This window comes from Phoca vitulina, unplaced genomic scaffold (genome assembly GCF_004348235.1).
Source record: "Phoca vitulina isolate PV1807 unplaced genomic scaffold, GSC_HSeal_1.0 scaffold4, whole genome shotgun sequence".
Lineage (NCBI taxonomy): Eukaryota > Metazoa > Chordata > Mammalia > Carnivora > Phocidae > Phoca > Phoca vitulina.
Genome location: NW_022589707.1, coordinates 63,001,210 through 63,020,203, shown reverse-complemented (window position 1 = coordinate 63,020,203; position 18,994 = coordinate 63,001,210). Strand labels below are relative to the sequence as shown.

Below are 18,994 nucleotides of genomic sequence, written 5' to 3'. Positions count from 1 at the left end.
TGAAGTAAAGTCTGTGGCTAGGAAAATTACTGTATGAACCTTATGCATTGATAGAATTCACTGAACAGACAGGTGAGGTAACCAATCCCTAATGACAAATAGTTCTTAAAAAAAAAAAAGGAAATGAAAATGCCCTGAAGCAAGTAGTCTGTTTATGGCCCCTTCCCTAAGTAAACTATCATAGGGGAACAAGAAAGCAGAGGTAAGACTGGCCCTACAGAAATCTATAAAAATGCTAACGAGCTTATTAGCTCAGAGAACATTCTTTAAGTCTGTTAAACAAAACAGATTGTTTTAAAAGACCTTGTCTTTGCAAACTGAAAAAATGTTTCAACGGCGTAAAGGCTCCCCATCTCACATCTCAGGCACCTTTAGGATAAAAAATAAAGATGTGTACTTGCATACTTTGGGTTTATACAGTACCTTTCTTCTGAAGAGCATAAGGGTATGAGTAAGGGTATGATCAATTGTCTTTGCAAGCTATGAGGGGAAGGGAAGGGAAAGTGAGGAACAGAGAGAGAGAGAGAGTTCAGTGAAGTGACAGGCTCTAGCCATCAAGGTGATGCAGAATGATTTAAATCAGGGTCCCCTGATCCCCTATTTGTTAAGTTCTCTTGAACTTCAACCTAGTTAGTTCTCTCTTCGCTGAGCTTACCAGGTAAAGAATGTTTACGAATTAGTGTAACTTCCTAATTCGTGTTAGCCTTACTTATAAAGGCCAAGAAAGATGCTTTAGCTCCTCAGATCTGGCAACATCATTCACTACAAAGCGAGTAAACTCTGCTGAGGGTAGCACAGCCACTTGACCACACTGCCTGAGTGCTTAACTGAATGCCGCTTACACCTCTGGTTCATCAGCCACTAGGGAAACCAACCCTGGGAACACCAGAAGCATCTGGAAAAGCAACAAATTCATATATTCCAAAGTCATCCAGAGCATCTTCATGGCCTGAAATGTAAAACAAACACTACTTACAAATCAAATGCCTCGAACTGCTACTGTAGTTTTTTTTAAGCCTTTGTAAAACTTATCTTTACTGTTTGCTTCAAGTGGTATGTGTATAAAACCAATTTAACATTTCCTAATCCCCTATAGTCATATTGTCACTAAGCAGTGTTGGAAATCACTCCTTCAGAAGCTGAGAATTGAAACTAAATTGGGACAATTATTCTTAAAGCCTGATGTGGGAAGGTGTATTCTATATTCAAATGAACACGTGTGGGCAGGCTTGTCCTTTGTAACTCTCAGTTACCAAAGAGCACACTAAGGCTTCAGCCTGGGAGTCACAGCAACTCTTAATCTACACATAATATGTACTGCACCCTGCCAAATTTAAAACAGAGACCATCAGAACTAATAAGAATACATAATTAAATATAGCTGCCCATGTGTCCAAAATATAATACAAGGCAATATCAAAATCACCCAAACTATCATCTGTAAAATGATGGGAATGGGGTGGTTGGGAGGAACCAGATGGTCTCTGGGGCTTGATAAGAGGAAGCAGACCCACATTCACTAAGCATCCAGGCATATTAGGCACTCCACCTACATCATTGTATTTAATTCTCATAGCAACCCTGGTGTGTGTGTGGGGGGGAGTTATTATCTCTATTATATAGATGAGGAAGTTGAGGTCAAGAAAAATTAATTAATTTTCTCAAGGTGACACTGGAAAAAAGTGGCATATATGGCACTGAAACCCAGCTCCATGTGACTCCAAGGCCTGAGTTAAAGCCCCATTGTTAGCTTATAACAACTCTGTAGGGAGTCAGTAGTGAATGGCAATGAGGGGCAATCTGGGGACAAAGAAGCAGCAAAGCTGTCAAACCTCCCTTTCCTTTTCTCCCTGGGATGGAGCTGCCAGCATTGTATCTGCTTTAGGAAAGACTAAATTGAGAGGGTCCTGGGCATTTTCAAAATAATACAAGGATCAATGGATTAGGATTCAAAAGAACTCAGTGACGGTGGGCAAGTGACTTAATCTCCAAGCCTTGGTTCTCTTGCCTATAAAAATGGAGTTGAGTGCCTTTCAGGCTTATTTTATAGACTTGCATGACTTAGATAAAACCAATACAAGGGATAGCACTTTGTAAAGTAAAGGCACTATTTAAAGGTAAAGGACTGTTAGTATTATATCAATAATAGCTTATGGGAATTATATCAATAGTACATTATATATAATAATTATTATCAACAATATTAATTCATATACATTAACATTGATATTAGTCCCTTTCAGCATGGCCATTACCTGAAAATGTTTGAGCTTTCCTGTATTCTGTTTCTGGCCTGAAAAAAAAAATAGGTATTTCTGTCAGTGATAATAATTGAGGAAAAAGCATTCAGGAAAAAATTATTTTTGTAGGAACATACATATTACCTGCCTCCTAGCTTCTGTTTTATAACTAAAACCAAGAGGAAAAAAAACCATAGTAAGGTACTTTTTAGTACACATATAAAACAATTTGTAAATTTTCTTTCTAATTTTAACCTACCTTTGTAGGGTTGATATTTTTTCCATAGGAAGAGAAGACACATGGATATAATCAAAAAGAGTGATATTCCAGTTATACTTGCTAAAGGGGACAATGATTTCCCTTTTTGTGCAAGCTTCTCCAGTCCTAAATAAAAGACATATTTTAAATATTTTTATTAAAGATCAATAATAAATTACTATATAGTTTGAGTTGTTTATGCTTTATCTGGGGACATTACTGCACCTATATAATATATATTATTTCTTTTGTGTGTGAATGTATGTATATATATATATATATATACATAGAGAGAGAGAGAGAGAGAGAGAGAGAGAGAGAGAGAGGGGGGGGGGGGGGGGGGGGAGAGTGTGTGTTAGCAAGTGAGAATGAGAAAGTCCAAGCAGAAGGAATGCACTTATTTTAGAAAACACAGCCATTTGACCACAATGGCCTAAACTCTCTAAGGATATTTGTAATTGGAAATGTGGTAATCTACCCAGGATAATACTGATGTGTTGTACTGGATGTAGCAAATAGCTTATGTCATACTTTCCAATAGTGTTCACCACCATTTAATTTAGATCTGTTTGATCTCATTGTATAAAACATTCCCAGTTGCTGAATTGTTCTCTTTCCTTCCATCTCGCTCTTTCAGTATAATTCAGGTACATGGATTTTCTAGGCAGGTAGTATGTGATTAAAGTGCCAGAGGGGAAGTGTTTATTTCAAATACACTCTACTAATTTTTGACCAATAAAGAAATTTTAATTCCTAAAATAGAATATGTGTGATTGTCAATAAAATATTTGGAGTCCCACATTGTAACTAAAATTCATTTGGGGGTCCCTGGGTAGCTCAGTCATCAAGTGTCTGCCTTTGGCTCAGGTCATGATCTCAGGGTCCTGGGATGGAGCCCGCATCTGGCTCCCTGCTCAGTGGGAAGCCTGCTTCTCCCTCTCCCACTCCCCCTGCTTGTGTTCCCTCTCTAGCTGTGTCTCTCTCTGTCAAATAAATAAATTAAAAAATCTTAAAAAAAAATAAAAAAAATAAAATTCACTTTGTTTTGCAAGTCATTCCTTTTATTTAATATTCCTATATAAAATATGGGGTAATAGCTATAGCTAACACCTGACCTGCTGAGTGCTTATAATACATCCGGCTCTGTTCTAAGAGTATATGATATATATTAACCCATTGAATGTTCACAACAATCAATAAGGAAGTATTATTATTATCATCCTCCTCTTATAGATGAGGAAGCTGAGGCTTGCCCAAGGTCACTCAGCTAAGTGGGCAGAGTTCAGATGTGGCCCAGGCTCTTGACACTTAGTGCTGCCTCCCCTTTTTTTTTTTTTTTAAGATTTTATTTATTTGAGAGAGAGAGAGAGAGAGCGCGCACAAGTGGGTGGGAGGGGCAGAGAGAGGGAGAGGCAGGCTCCTGGCTGAGCGGGGACCCTGGGATCAGGACCTGAGCGTGAGCTGAAGGCAGTTGCTTAACTGACTGAGCCACCCAGGTGCCCCCCCTTTGATGCAGTTTAAAACCAACTTATTAACCATGGCTACATTAACACCACTTTTAGACTATGATATGTTTAGTCATAGAGTTAATCTATAAAGTGGGAAGTAGTTGTGACCTGCAACAAATGTGAGTAACAGATGTCTTCCATGAATCATGTGACTCAGGTATTGATGTGGAAATGAAATGAACTGTGGCAGTTGCCTGTCCCAGTCCAGCTTAATGTGGGAGTGAACGTCATGGGATATTGCTTCCATCCTGGATGAACTTGGGTGCAGTGAAGAGCTTGGTGGCCACCCAGCTCTGCAATAAATATCCAGGCTGTACTGTGTTGTCTTCCCCAATAAAGGCTCTGCTGAGGTCTCTAGCAGCAAAGACAAAGAAAAAACCTTAGTATTTATTTCCATTCTTTCACTGTGGCCATATACATATTCTCATGGCTTTTCTATCTAGAACACTTTCATCTTTTAATATTCCCAGAATCTTCTCATAATATAATATAGATCCCATATGTCAAATTCCAGTTAAAAAGTCATGGAAATCATTTATCTCTTCTAATTTTCTCATACAATGCTGTCCAATATTCCCCTTAAATCCTTAAGAGTTAAGCAAGGTTGTTTTGCATTATCAAAAATTTTTCCTATCTCTGATGGGAAGTTTATAAATTTCTGATACACATTCAGAAAACTGTGTTCTTAAAACGTTCTTTCTGTGGGATTACAATACCGGTGCAATATTTATTGCTTTTAAACATATTTTAAATTAAACTCTTAAACTTTGGATGGAAGAAATAAATGCATCACAGGGTGGTTTAAAACGAATGAGAATGGCGATTTTTGGTTCTAGATCTCCACTAGAACATCAAAAAACTTATTAGAAAGATTATTTTTCCTTCTTTTCTCTGTTAATTTATATTCTCCCATTGTTGGAAAGCTGACCTTTTAGTTTGGAACTACTTTAGCATTTGGGTGATCTCTTTGTGAGGTTTGAGCCTTTCTTCAGATACTCTGCTCCTACTTCAAGGGTTTGTTCTTTCTAGAGAGCTGGGCAACAATGGATGAGCCACTTGACTTTGATGGCCTTGATTCTCACACTAGTGAAATGAGGAGGTTAGAGTGAGAGGCCTTTAAGTTCTCTTGCTGCTCTAATATCCTAGAATTTGGGGCAGCCAGAGAGTTTTACATGATGTATATTATGTAAATAGGACACTATCCAGTGGGTCTACAGGTAACTGAGTCTCAAAAAAAATGTATGTATGTACACACACATATATATATACACACACACACACACAAGTTACAAATTTTAATGATAAAAATGGAAGTGTAGCACATAACTTAGAATTATGTGCTATGTAAAATATGCAATACTCTTTATTGTTAATTACATACAGCTAATTGATTCTCATGAAATGCATTTGTTGATTTTTGCTGAACTCTTATATTTTCCACCCATGGGTGAAATTCAACCATATTTTGAAAAAAATAGACTTTAAATAACTACTATGATTACTATGCAATTGAGCAAAGAAATAGCTTACATCATATATGATCAAGTGTAGTTTCAACATAGATATTGGTTTATATTTAATAAGATGAAAATGAAATAACAACATACATTGGAACTTCATACATTCATCAATGATGTGGATAACTGCTGGACTGAGTAATAGTTTTTGATGCTGGAAGAATAGGTCCTCAATTTTTTGTGCCATACATAATGTAATGGCTACGGACACAATATACTTTTTTTTTTTTTTTTTTAGATTTTATTTATTTATTTGACAGAGAGAGAAACAGCAAGAGAGGGAACACAAGCAGGGGGAGTGGGAGAGGGAGAAGCAGGCTTCCCACTGAGCAGGGAGCTGGATGCGGGCTCGATCCCAGGACCCTGGGATCATGACCTGAGCCGAAGGCAGATGCTTAACGACTGAGCCACCCAGGCACCCCTGGACACAATATACTTTTAAATTTAATCTCTATTATTATTTTCTTCATCACTTTCTTAAGTGTAGACAATTTTACTATAGAACAACATCCTGTGAGTTTTTCAAAAGTAGTATTTTCATGATCATTAAGTTCAAAATATTTTATAATTTTCACTGAGATTTCTTATTTGACCTATGAGTTATTTAGAAGCATGTTGCTTAATTTCCTGAAGTTTGGGAGTTTCCTAGTTTTCTTCTCTGTTGTTGATTTTTAGTTGAAGTCCACCACTCTAGTTAGAGAGCAGACCCTGTTTTATTTCAATCATTCGAATGCTAAGATTTTAGAAAAATGACCATATACATGGTCATATGAACAGAGGGTGTGGTCTACAGTTGTTGTATGTTATATTTTACATTACTGAAATTAGGACAGATTGTTTTTCTCTATTCCAACTAAGTTTTTGTCTATGTATTCTATCAGTTACTGAGAGAGATATGCTAAAATCTCTCTCTGATTATGGATTTTTCTACTTCTTTGTTAATTTTTGCTATTTATTATACTTTGAAGCAATGCTAGTAGATGCGTTCAAATTCAGAATTTTTATATTCTCCTGCTTGATAGATCACTTTACTCTTATGAAATGTCCACTTTCTATCTAAAGTAATACTTCTTATCTTAAAAAATATATCTAATTCGCCTGATACTAGTAGAGCTTTATCAGCTTTCTTCTGGCTATTTTTATGGTTTATCTGTTCATTCTTTTACTTTCAATCTTTCAGTATCCTTACAGATAAGGTGTATATCTTATAAACATCAAATTGTATTTTTTTGCATCAAATAGTATTTTTTAATCCAGTTTGACAATAGTTGGAATATTTGGTTTATTGGAATATTTTTAGTTGGAATATTTGGTACATTAGCATTTAATGGAATTACTAAATATATTTGGCTGAGATCTACAATCTTATTATTTTTTCTATATTTCCTCCATTTTTATCTCGCCTTTCTTGTCTTAATTTGGATTAATCAGGATTTCATTTTATTCCTCTTTTCCTCTCTAGTTACTTGGTAGTTGTACATTTTTCTTTGTCTCTTAGACTTTGGAGATTAAAAAAAAACTAACCAAAATTAATACTTTTACTGCTTGCCACTTCCATTGGCCTCCAAAATACAAGAATAAGTTCCATATTAAAGATGAAAAGGCTAAGACTCCAGGATACAAAGCTGAACTCAATTAATGTCTGACTATAATTCTATGCTTTCCACCACTTCCACCTGAAGTGAAGAAACAGAAGTCCTTCCACTCATTAAGCCCAAAGCCACTCAGTTCTACCAACTGAAATTACAAAAAATAAATCAAATCTTTTTCTGCATGATGCCATCTCAATTATTTATTGAAACTCTCATATCTCCCCTAGAATTCTCTTCTTCAGATTCAATATCTCCAGATGGTTTATTGTTCTTTGTATGACTGATTTCCACATTCTCTACTGTCCTAGAGATAGAATTTTGGAAACTCAACAAAAGTTAATCTATTTTACTTCTAAAATATAAATTCAGAAGGACCCATATTCTGGTGTGGTTGTCAATAAGATAAAGGCAAATAGAATACTCTCTTGAAACACCACCAGGGATAGAAAAGCAATGTAATAAAGAAGAAATACTAAATAATAGAATGGCATAATTTAAGATATAGTATATGATTTGGATACCACTTTTAGCAAGTAAATTCTCTATTTCTTCATTTTAGATCCAATATTAAAATCAAAACTAGCCGATTTTCAGACCTGCACAATTAAATTATGAGCATTATATGTACATAAAACTAAATGTACATTTGTTTCCCATTTATTTGGTATAGATGTATCATATCAGTAATAATGTAAATAATTAAAAAAATTAAAGTACCATTTATAGGTACAGACAAAGAAATAGTCTCAGAGAAACTAAAATATTTGCTATATTCAGTAAGTCATAGAACTAAGACTGGAACATAGGTTTTTTCCTACTGCAAGTTCAATTTTTTCCTGTTAATCCATAGTCAAAGAATGGTTTTGTAATGCAGGTATCCAGTTTTACCTCTAATCTTTTCTAACAGGAGACTTGATGTGTTTCAGCTCTTTCACTTCTTCATAGTTGGACTGCCTTCACCAAAATTCCCCTAACCCCTCAAAAAAGTATTGAGTGGTGATTTATTCTTGTCAAGTTTCTGCTATGTGCTTTACCATGAGAAAAACTGCAGAAAAACATTTTAGTAGAGTCTCAGTTGTTTTTTCCCCCCTTAAGCTTGAAAATATGCTAATAATTATTACTTCCAAGTACTTCTCATTCTAATGGTGAGGTTACACTCTTGCATACATCAGCTCTTCGCCAGGCACTTCTGTGATTCTGAAACCAACCAAAAGTTGGTTTAACATGCAATTATTGGCTATCTTACATTTAAATAAGACATCTTCTTGCCTCTCCTTCATTTTTAACTTTTTGTCCCTTTTGATTTGTTTCTTAAAATGATTGAATTTACACATTTCGTCCTACAGAGGATTCCACTTATTACTTTTACCATTACTTCCTTATCTCTTTAATTAATTAGTTAATTAATTAATTTTTAAGTAGTCTCCACACCCAACATGGGGCTTGAAGCCACAACCCTGAGATCAAGAGCTGCACGCTCCATTGACTGAGCCAGCCAGGCACCCCTACTTCCTTATCTCTTCAGACTCCTTTCTTATTGCTCTCTTGCCTCCTTTCCCCTCGGCCCCTGTTAGCCATACATCAGAGAACCACCTTGTAGCGACCACTGTCTGTATCCCAAAACCTTGGCTATGGTGAAGGCCAAGCATCCTTCCCTGGAGAATGAGGAATAGGGATAGTCTTTATTCTCAGAACAAATGATCTTCCCCGTTAGGCCTCCTTCTTTCTAGAGCATTCTGAGTCTCTCCTCTCAACATTGATTCTCTGTCTCAGAACATGAAATTTGCTTCCTTTCACAAAATAAAAAATGCCAAATATGTCAAGAATCAAATCAAGGGGCACAGTTGCTGCAGTCTCAGCTCTAGGCAAGTGTATTTTGGAGAGATGGACTTCCAGACCCCAACTTGAGAAATTCTGATCCTATTGTTACAGAGAATGTATAGGAATTCTGAATGCAGTTCTGGACACTCGCAGGAGCCCCATTCTTTCTTTCAGAGAGTTTTCTACTGTTCAGCTCATAGCATGCCATTCTCTTCATTATTTAAATATGACTGACTCATTTACCAAAGCCCTAGTGCAAATGCTATTTGCCCCCTCCTTAGGCAAACAAATAAAATGAAATAATATATTAAGTGCAAATATGGGCAAGAGGTGTGGTATCCATGGTATCACAGCTCTGCTGTTTGAGAGACTGCACCCAGAACAGGACAGCCATATGCTACTAGTCTGCCTGCCTGCCTGCCTGCCTGCCTTCCTTTCTTTCTTCTTTTTTAAAAGATTTTATTTATTTATTTGACAGAGAGAGACACAGCAAGAGAGGGAACACAAGCAGGGGGAGTGGGAGAGAGAGAAGCAGGCTTCCGGCAGAGCAGGGAGCCCGATGCGGGGCTCGATCCCAGGACCCTGGGATCACGACCTTAGCCGAAGGCAGACGCTTAACGACTGAGCCACCCAGGCGCCCCCCCCCCCCCAGTCTGCATTTCTATTCCTAGATCAGAATGGAGTTCTGAGATCTCTCCCATCCAATCTGTTTGCTGATTATGGTAGCTGATTCATGTCCCTATGGAGATGAAAGCACCATACTGGGGGGTGTGCTATTTCCATACTCCTCCATGGCCCCACCTGATAGACACAGTTATTCTGTGCTAGATGCTCATGGGGATGTCACCTACGGTCTTAGGGTCTGGATGTCAGGGCTGTAGTTCTTTCTCAGCTGTTTTCTCCAGTGGCCCAAAGTGAAATACATCTCCTTAAGATCTTAAACAGGAGAAACTTCTAGATAGAAGAAATTAGTCAATTCATTTTCCTGCTTTAGGTCACTTTCTTTTTCTCTTCCATATGAAAAGATGTACAATAGAAATAAATATAAAAAATGATAGATTTCTCAGTATCACCTGCAAATTTGAGACATTTCTATTATATCTAAATCTCAAACTACAGCCATGTGGCTCTTGGGAACTCCAATAATTTATATATTTGAATGTCTTCACTAAACGTGAACACTTGAATTCTGATCATAAACATTTTCATTTTCTATATATTGCATGTTACAGTAGTGATTTAGACCCCATTAAAATTTAAAGCATGGACACCTGCACTCAAGGAAGTCCTTAGTCAAACAAATAAAATCATTGATTTTTTTCAAAATACAAGTGGTAATTGATTATTTTAATTGCTAGTCTTTCCTTGAAACTTATATTCTAGATATGATTTTTAGTTACAGGCTTCATAATTTCCCATTAATATGAAAACATACACATGTCATGGACAAACCAGAGTATCTCTTTGTATATAGCACAAAATTAGTTAAGGTGATGAGAAAATACACAGTATCCTGTATATGCAATCTATGTTTTAGAAAGACCATAGTCTTGTTGATATTCTCAATCAAGACTGTCAAGGGAGGCAGGTGCCCCATTTCACTGATCTTAATATAGATTGCTTGCTTATCAGAGTGGATGGTCAGTCAGGGCTCAACTGGTGATGTTCATTTTTTCACTGTAGGTTAGTGTACACTTAATCTCCATTGCAGAGATTCATTAATTTGGAAAATTAAAAAAAAATCAGATACTTAAGACATACTATTCATTTACTTTGCCATTTACTGCTGTTTGAGTTAAAGGTCTGTGGAGGGGGCGCCTGGGTGGCTCAGTCGTTAAGCGTCTGCCTTCGGCTCAGGTCATGATCCCAGGGTCCTGGGATCGAGCCCTGCATCGGGCTTCCTGCTCAGTGGGAAGCCTGCTTCTCCCTCTCCCACTCCCCCTGCTTGTGTTCCCTCTCTCGCTGTGTCTCTCTCTGTCAAATAAATAAAATCTTTAAAAAAAATAAAAATAATAAAGTTCTGTGGACATATGGGGGTTGAAAAATAGCTCTAAAAACCATAAAGAGGTCACTAATGTTGACAACTCTGAATCCCTCTGAAAATTAAGCACCTGCTCTTCTTATTTACTATAATAACAAATACCTGGTCTTTGTACAGGTCAAACAGGTTTTTTTATATTTTGCAAAAGACAATTATTTGATATAAAGACTGTAACTGTCTTTGGGCCTTGGTAATAGGATCTTAATCCAATATTGGGGGCTTCTGATATTATGAAAATACTTTGGCTAAATATTAATGGGGAAATTTCAGGCAGTGTGAAAGGTTTCAATGGGATATACAAGTACATATTATAGCGATGTTTTCACTTGCAATGAGCATGAGGAACAAGTCTAACATGACAACCAGATTGCTACTAAATGACTTTATATGCTTAATTATGGCTTGCTTTAAAATTATGTTTTGGTTAGCCACTGAGGTAAAAAGCTGGTTAAGCCAATTAAAATTTTAGTAAAATAGAAAGCAAAGGATGCACCTTAGCTGTTTACATGCCTGCTACCCATATTAGGTTGTGATCATTTTGTTAGCAGGATTTTTTTTTCACTTGGCATTCTCAATGCTTATCCCAGTATCTGGCTCATAATAGGTGCTAAATAATGAATAAATGAGTGTCTGATTTATAGCACCCTGCACACATATATGCTTTGGAGAGCAATAAGGGAAATATATTATCCACTGCCCAAATGACACATAATTCAGTAAAAATTCTAGGGATGCATTGTCCCATATGGTAGCTACCAGACACATGTGGCTATTTAATTTAAATTAAAATTAATAAAATAAATTCAGTCCCTCAGTTCCATAGCTAAATTGAAGTGCTCAAAAGCCAGATGAAGGTAGTGGCTACCATATTGGCTAGAGCAGATATCAAATATTTCCTTCACTGAAAAAAGTTCTATTGGATAGCACTTTTCTTTTTTTAAGATTTTATTTGAGAGAGAGAGAGAAAGAGAGCGAGCACGATTGGGGGGCAGAGGGAGAAGGAGAAGCAGACTCCCCGATTTGCAGGGAACGCAATACAGGGCTCAATCACAGGACTCTGGGATTGTGACCTGAGCCAAAGGCAGATGCTTAACTGACTGAGCCACCCAGGCACCCCTGGATAGCACTTTTCTAGAGAGTGTTGTATTTTCCTCATATAAAAAAACAAAACCTCACCGTGCCAGTATATAAATTCCAGTATATTCAGAGGATTTCACAAACATGAATACTCTCAATTTTAAGGAATCCTGGGAGGATTCTATCCACTATATATGTCTTCATCAGTTTGTAATTTGTTATAGTCTTATAATTCTTGGTGGCTTTTTAATAAGTTCAAAAGACTACAGAGGAGAAAAAAAACAAAACACCTTTAACACATAATTACCATACTTATGCCTGTTAAATATTCAGATTCCTAGATCCTACCTTCAAGATCCTGACCCAATAGGTCTGAGGTATCTTAATGAAAATACATTAGTAGACCTCCCCAGGTGATTTTGATGCACATGGCCCAAGGGCCACATATTGAAAAATTTAGCCTAAGAATTACAAGGATTGTATTCTTGCTTCATTTATTCAAAAAAATGTATTGACTCTTTCTATATTATGGGCCCTAATCTAGGCACTAGGGCTATAAAGGCAGAGAAAGAGAAGGTATCAAAGGAGAAAGTATTGATGTGTGGTACCCTTTTGCATACTTGTCCCTACACCACTAATAGGCACCCTAGCCACCATTCCAAACCTGCTCTCAGGTGTTCCCCAGGTGGATACTGACTTGTCTTTGTATGCAAAGCTAAGTCCAGGAAGGACCTGATACTAGCAGAAGTACTGGTAGTAGAGGAAGAAGCAAAAGGAGAAAAAGGTGGAGGATGAGGACAAGGTGAAAGAGGGGGATAAGGAGGAGGACAGGGAGAGGGATAGGGAGAGGAGAAGAAATTTAAGAAAGAAGGAGAAGAGAAATGGGTTTGAGAAGTAGGAAGGAAGGAGAAGGGATAAACTTGGTGACTGGTTGTTGGACAGGGCAATAAGCAAGAGAAAGGGGTCTGGAGTGGCATTTAGCTACCTGATTCAGGTTGGTAGATAGTAAGACCATTCACTTAAATAGGGAATACAGAAAGAATAGTAATTTGGGGGGGAAGAAGATGGTTCAGTTTTGGTATGTTTGACTTATATGCTGCCTCTGGCATTTCAACTTGGAGACACCCAGAAGGCAACCGGGTATACAGTTTTAGAGCTTTAAAGATATGGATTTGGGATGCACCAGTGTTACATGAAACCATGGGAGTGAATGAAATTATATAGGAAAGTAAAATTATTCTAGAGAGAGAGAAGAGAAGGCTCAAAAGGATGAGAATTTGGTGGACACACATTTTTAGGTAGTGATACTTAACTTTTTGTGGATTGATGAGCTTTCTATAAAAATCAGATGATTTCTAGAGAAAGTCAAATTTCAAAGACTTACAAAATGTTATAGTTTCCAAGGTGTTGAGACTCCTGTTAAGAACTTCCAGATTTCAGGTGCTTAAATGATGAAAGAGGAAGGGAGGCCCATGAAGGACAGTGAGAAGAGGAGTCAAATCAGATAGTAGGAAAACCAGATTTCCAACTCATGGAGATTTATTCACCTGAGCTAATGCAATAGCAAATATAAACCAGTTTAAATGAGTAGACTGCTTCTCTTCTACTCCTGATTTTAAAATCAGGAAAGCATAAATGCATATTTAAGTCATTTATTGAATTCTCTTTTTCTTCATAGTCCCTCAGTTAGCAATTGAATTCTCTCTCCATTCTGTTTTGGGTTTTCTTTCTTTGACTCATAGAAGCCATGGATTAATCAACTCAGGAAAGAGAGTTTCTTAGAGTTTATCAACAATCCACAATAGTTTTCTCTTCCACATAGATATAAAATGGGGCTAGAGCAAGGCTAGCTTGCATTTGTGTTTCCTTGGGATCCTTGCTTTTTATGTCACACTTACCTACAGAAGTGATGATGACTGTGAAATGAGCTTCATCTCGCCGTCCAGTTACATTGTTGTAAGCACAGCACATATAGTCAGTTGTCTTCTGGCCTACTTTCTCAGATGCAACTTCCAAGCGAGGCCCGTGCTTAATGACATATGTTGTATTGTCAGTCCTCCGGATCCAGGAGTAGGTGTTGGGGGGATAAGAATCAGCAGAACAATAAAACAAGATGGCCTCTCCAATGTCAACAGTGAACACTTCCCCTACTTTTAGCCCTTTGTCAGAATTAACTCGAAGTCCATAAGGTCCATCTGCATTGATAGAAAAAAGAAACAAAGGGATGGTATAAAGAATCACAACATAGTTATAGAGTTTGGGAGAGCTCAGAAGCATTTTACTTTCCATGAAAGTCTTCAAGTTAAACTTGGGCAAATAGGTCCTCATTTAGATTCCCAATAAATTGTGAAGACTAAAAATGTGTTATTCTGATATCCATGACAATGGAAATTATTTGAGATGTGATTGAACTTATCTGAGATAGTAAAAACCTTGAAACTTAGTATATAATTTTAGAGACACTGCCATCATAACTGTATGCTAAGCTTTTTTATTCATCATCACTTTTTTAAAGATTTAAATTCAATTAGTTAACATATAATGTATTATTTGTTTCGGGGTACCAGTCTGTGATTCATCAGTCTTATATAATACCCAGTGCTCATTACAACACATACCCTCCCCAGTGTCCATCACCAAGTTACCCCATCCCTCCACCCCGCTCCCCTCCAGCACATATGCTAAGCTTTTGAGTAATTAATGTATTGATAAATCTGCAATCGTGTTAGACAAGTACCATCTTTCTGAAACCATAATTGTACTTGAAAGCATATTATAAATAGATTATGGCCATTATTTTCTCATACTTTGAGTATTATCTGTTTTTCTTTTCAGTACTAAGGTAGGTCATGCAAATATTAATAAAATAGTTTCACATGGAGCACAGATTTGTGCAAATAGATACAGAAGTGTCCCGTATTTTCATGACACATTAACATTTAAAGAATTTAAAAAACTTTTCCCTGCAAACCAAGCTTAGAATCCTGTTTGGAAAAAATACATCTTCATTATCATTAACAAATATTCATTGATCATCATAAACTACTTAATCATGGATATCCCATGGTGTTTTTCCTTACTGCAATTTTCTTGTGGCATTTTGCTATGTCCATGGCACCAGACTGCCTGTAGATGAGGATGTATTTCCCATTGCTTTCTTCAGAAAATAAAGACAGAGATTGAAAAAATTTCCGAGCTAGATAAAGTCTTTCTTGTCCAGTCTAAATCCTGGTTTAAATTCTAAAAACTTTAAGGTTTGGACATGATTGTGTTCAGTTTTCAGCTGATCATCACCTACATCTGTTGGCTACTTTCCATATGAAAGCACTTTAAGTACTTACACAGACAACCACATTTAATTTTTAAAGCGACCACATGACGTAGAATTTATTATTCTCATTATAGGATGAAGGAAGAGACATTTAAAAATTAATTTTCCCATGGTCCAAAGTTTTTATATAGCAGAGCTGGAACTCTAAAATATATGCATTTGATCATTCATATTACCTCCCAAAAAATGTATGTGGTATAATTTTCTATATCAGAATAGTTTCTTGTTGTGTAACTATAGTATTATCTCTATAATAAGCTAAAATTGTCTAATTATATATTAATTCTGTACTCAGTTAATCAAGTAATCAATCAACAAATTCTTGTTTGAGAGATACTGTTAGATAATATATTTAATATAAGAGAGAAAAAATGTATAAGATACAGTTCTTACTCTCAAGGAATTAATAAAATGGAAAAGGCTATGGATGGTTTGCTCAGTAATAACCTAATCTCAAAGGTTCTGATTATTTTTTTAAGATTTTAGTTATTTATTTGAGAGAGAGAGAGAGAGAGTGAGCACAAGCGGGGTGAGGGGCAGAGGGAGGGGGGCAGAGGGAGAGGGAGAAGCAGACTCCCTGCTGAGCAGGGAGCCCGATGTGGGGCTCGATCCCAGGACCCCGGGATCATGACCTGAGCCGAAGGCAGACACTTAACCGACTGGGCCACCCAGGTGCCCCGGTTCTGATTTTTTTTTTAAAAGTACTATTTATCTCTCATTATAGGGAATAATATGATGTAATGATTACACAGTAGTCATTATCAGTTATCACTATGTTAAATCCTGATTTTGTCAATAATTATTTAAGTGTTCTTCAGAAGTCATTTAAACTTTTAGGTCTCACTTTCCTCACCTTTGCTACAAAAAGGTTGACTGCATGAATGGTTGCCCAAGTTCCTTCTCCCTTTGAAATACCTTGAATGATTGATGCCATGCTAAAGCTATTTTGGATACTGGCAAACCAACCTTAATTTTGCAGATTCCCAGAGTGGTTCCCTTTTGTGTCAGCATTTTCTGACCAATCTACCATTGGGAAAACACATTTCCTAAGATAAAACAGAAACTGAAGATGCAAAACAATAAATTATATTTAGCTAGGGAACATGAACTTTACACATATTTGCTTCCTAAAGATACAAACTTCTACAGGGAAGCTATAGATTTACATTAATATGTATACATGAGATGATCCTGATTTCAGAAGCCAAATAAAGACGTTAGTATCTTCAAATGTAAAGTAATCAGGAACAGGAGATGGAAGATTATAGTGAAGACAAATGAATGCCCTTTCCTGCACTGTACTAGCTGTACTAGAACCCTGTCATATGGCTCTCATTTCAGGCTATGATACAGTCTCTGGGGAAAACCACTCTTTCAGAACTGTGTGCTAAGTGGAACCCTCTTATTCTGAATTCCACTAAACAGTAGGTTGTGTAACGGGAACGAAGAGTTGTTTTCACTCATTCAACCAAAATCAATACTGAGATGTCACTGTGTGCATAGTATTGTTCTAGGCATTGTGGGAAAATCCGAATGTCGTAGACATGATTCCTGTGGCTGTTCTCCCAGGCCCCCTTCAGCAGCAGGGTCCCTTCAAGTTGTTAGCATTGACAGAATATTAAAGAAGCAAAGACCACCAACTGGTAAGTACTGGTTATGGTTCACATAGTAGGAAACCAAGAGGAGGAATCAACTAAAGTTTGGAACAACAAGAGACCTGAGTCTGTGCACAAAAACTAAAGTCTAAGAGAGCTTTTCTGCGAGCAGTGATAAACAAGAGTGTGGTCATAAAAATACAGCCATTCAGTTTAAGTCTGTCTTCATTGGCTTTCAGGGTTTACAGACTATAAAAACAAATTGCTTGATAATTTGACACACATAAAAATGAGTAATATTCTTTTCAGTGTGCTGACATTACTCAAAACTTTTTTGAGAACTCCTCAATTGGAATTGCCTTAGGACCCTGCAACATAATGGAGTATTCTCAAAAGTAGTAATTCTTTTATTTTGGAGAATGGGCTCAATTTGTAAAGGAAGCCCATAGTCACTTACAGCCAAATTTGGTGAATAAGGTTGATTATCTAATTTAATAATATTGTTCTAGTTTAAAATAAAACATGCTTCTAAAGAAAGGAATCTCAGCTTATCTTCCCTATACGTATGCATATTTTGATTTGGCTACTTCCCCATTTGTTGCGTTTCATGATTGACATAAACTTTTCTCCTCTGTCTTAATTATATGCTATATCTGGTTCTTCAGAGTTAGCTTCAAAATCCTTCAAACTTTCCCAGCCCCCATACAAACATTTCTCCCAATTCTTGGAACCTAACACCTTGAAGCATTTAAGTTCCTTGCTTTTGATATGATTTCTTAAAAATATAACATACTTTATCTGATTATATAAGAAATACATGTTTATTGCAGGAAACCTTGAAATTCAGAGACTCACAAGGATGGAAAGAAAACTCATTTGTAATTTTACCATTCAAAGAATGAATATCCGATTTCAGTGTATGATCTTTCAATCTTATATACTTCTTTCTGTCTCTCACACACACATCTATCTCCTTCCTACCTTCTTTCCTTCCTTCCTTTTTCCTTCCTTCCTTCCTTCCTCTTTCTCTCTCTTTCTCTCTATACACTGCTTACAGTGTTTTCTTCTTACTACACTATGATGTTATTTCCTTTTTAGCACTTCAGTCTGACCATCTTTTACTTTGAGGTGCAGCTGAATGTATTATTCATGAGAATGGGCAATCCAATTGAAGACATTTGGAGTGATTCAACCAGTGTGGCCTCTGACATTGAAAATGAAAGCAGAAGGATAATTCTATTTTGACTTTGGATTACGGTTCAGTTTCTTGCCCTGTGGCAGAGAACTCCCAACAGAAATAAACCTTTTGCCTCAGAAATGGCTGTTTACTAAGTGACTTGTAAAATCACATATCATCTGTTCTCTTTAACAATTTATGGCTGGGTGGGAACAGTACTGAAATTTCCATCATGATGCTGCTTGCAACCCTGCTTGGGAGCAGATGGTAAGTATTTACTGTGAATGACCTTTTTTTTTTCTTTAATTTTTACCACTTAGAATACTTCCCTGCAGCAGTGCCATATGTTGCACACAAAATGCAGTGGTTACTGGGTTATTATTTACAACGAAGCTGGAAGGCATATACATTTCATGGACTATAAGTAGGTATTTGTCTGAATTACTGACTTGATGTTATATTCCAAACAAGTCCATTACTAGGTTATGACATCATAATCTCATACATACATGGCCAGTCTTATTAGATTCTGTTAAACTTTTTCTGCCAAAATAAAAAATAATTCCTGCTTTCATGAAGGAAGCTGTCACAGAAACAGTGCCTTAAGAAAACAGACTCGTTAATTAATGCTGAAATTCTAAATTATGATGTGGACCTCTGTGGGGGAATATTGGAATATGACATTTTTATTGAGAAACTTTGCTAAAGATCAGAAACAAAAACAAAAACAAAAAATAAAAGGCCAAAGCACTGTAATTAGGAAGCTGTTATCTTACGATGGGAATTTAGCCTTGCATCATTAAGAAAGGGATATGAAGAAAGATCATCTGTTCCAT

At 36.7% G+C, this 18,994-nt stretch overlaps 1 protein-coding gene across 19 annotated transcripts in view; it reads right to left on the bottom strand.

Moving 5' to 3' along the window:
* The window catches only part of HEPACAM2 (HEPACAM family member 2), a 48,509-nt gene that overhangs the window by 7,020 nt on the left and 22,495 nt on the right, over nucleotides 1–18,994 (bottom strand). For 7 of the 19 annotated variants that reach the window (XM_032402144.1, XM_032402142.1, XM_032402143.1 and 4 more), the window contains exons 4-7: nucleotides 13,954–14,250; nucleotides 2,500–2,625; nucleotides 2,256–2,293; nucleotides 843–949 (exon numbers count right to left, since the gene is read on the bottom strand). In XM_032402144.1, coding sequence (XP_032258035.1) covers nucleotides 843–949; nucleotides 2,256–2,293; nucleotides 2,500–2,625; nucleotides 13,954–14,250 — 568 coding nt within the window. Of the gene's footprint in view, nucleotides 1–842; nucleotides 950–2,255; nucleotides 2,294–2,384; nucleotides 2,410–2,499; nucleotides 2,626–13,953; nucleotides 14,251–18,994 lie in introns of all 19 variants that reach the window. The other 12 variants (XM_032402155.1, XM_032402156.1, XM_032402147.1 and 9 more) reach the window with 7 other exon arrangements.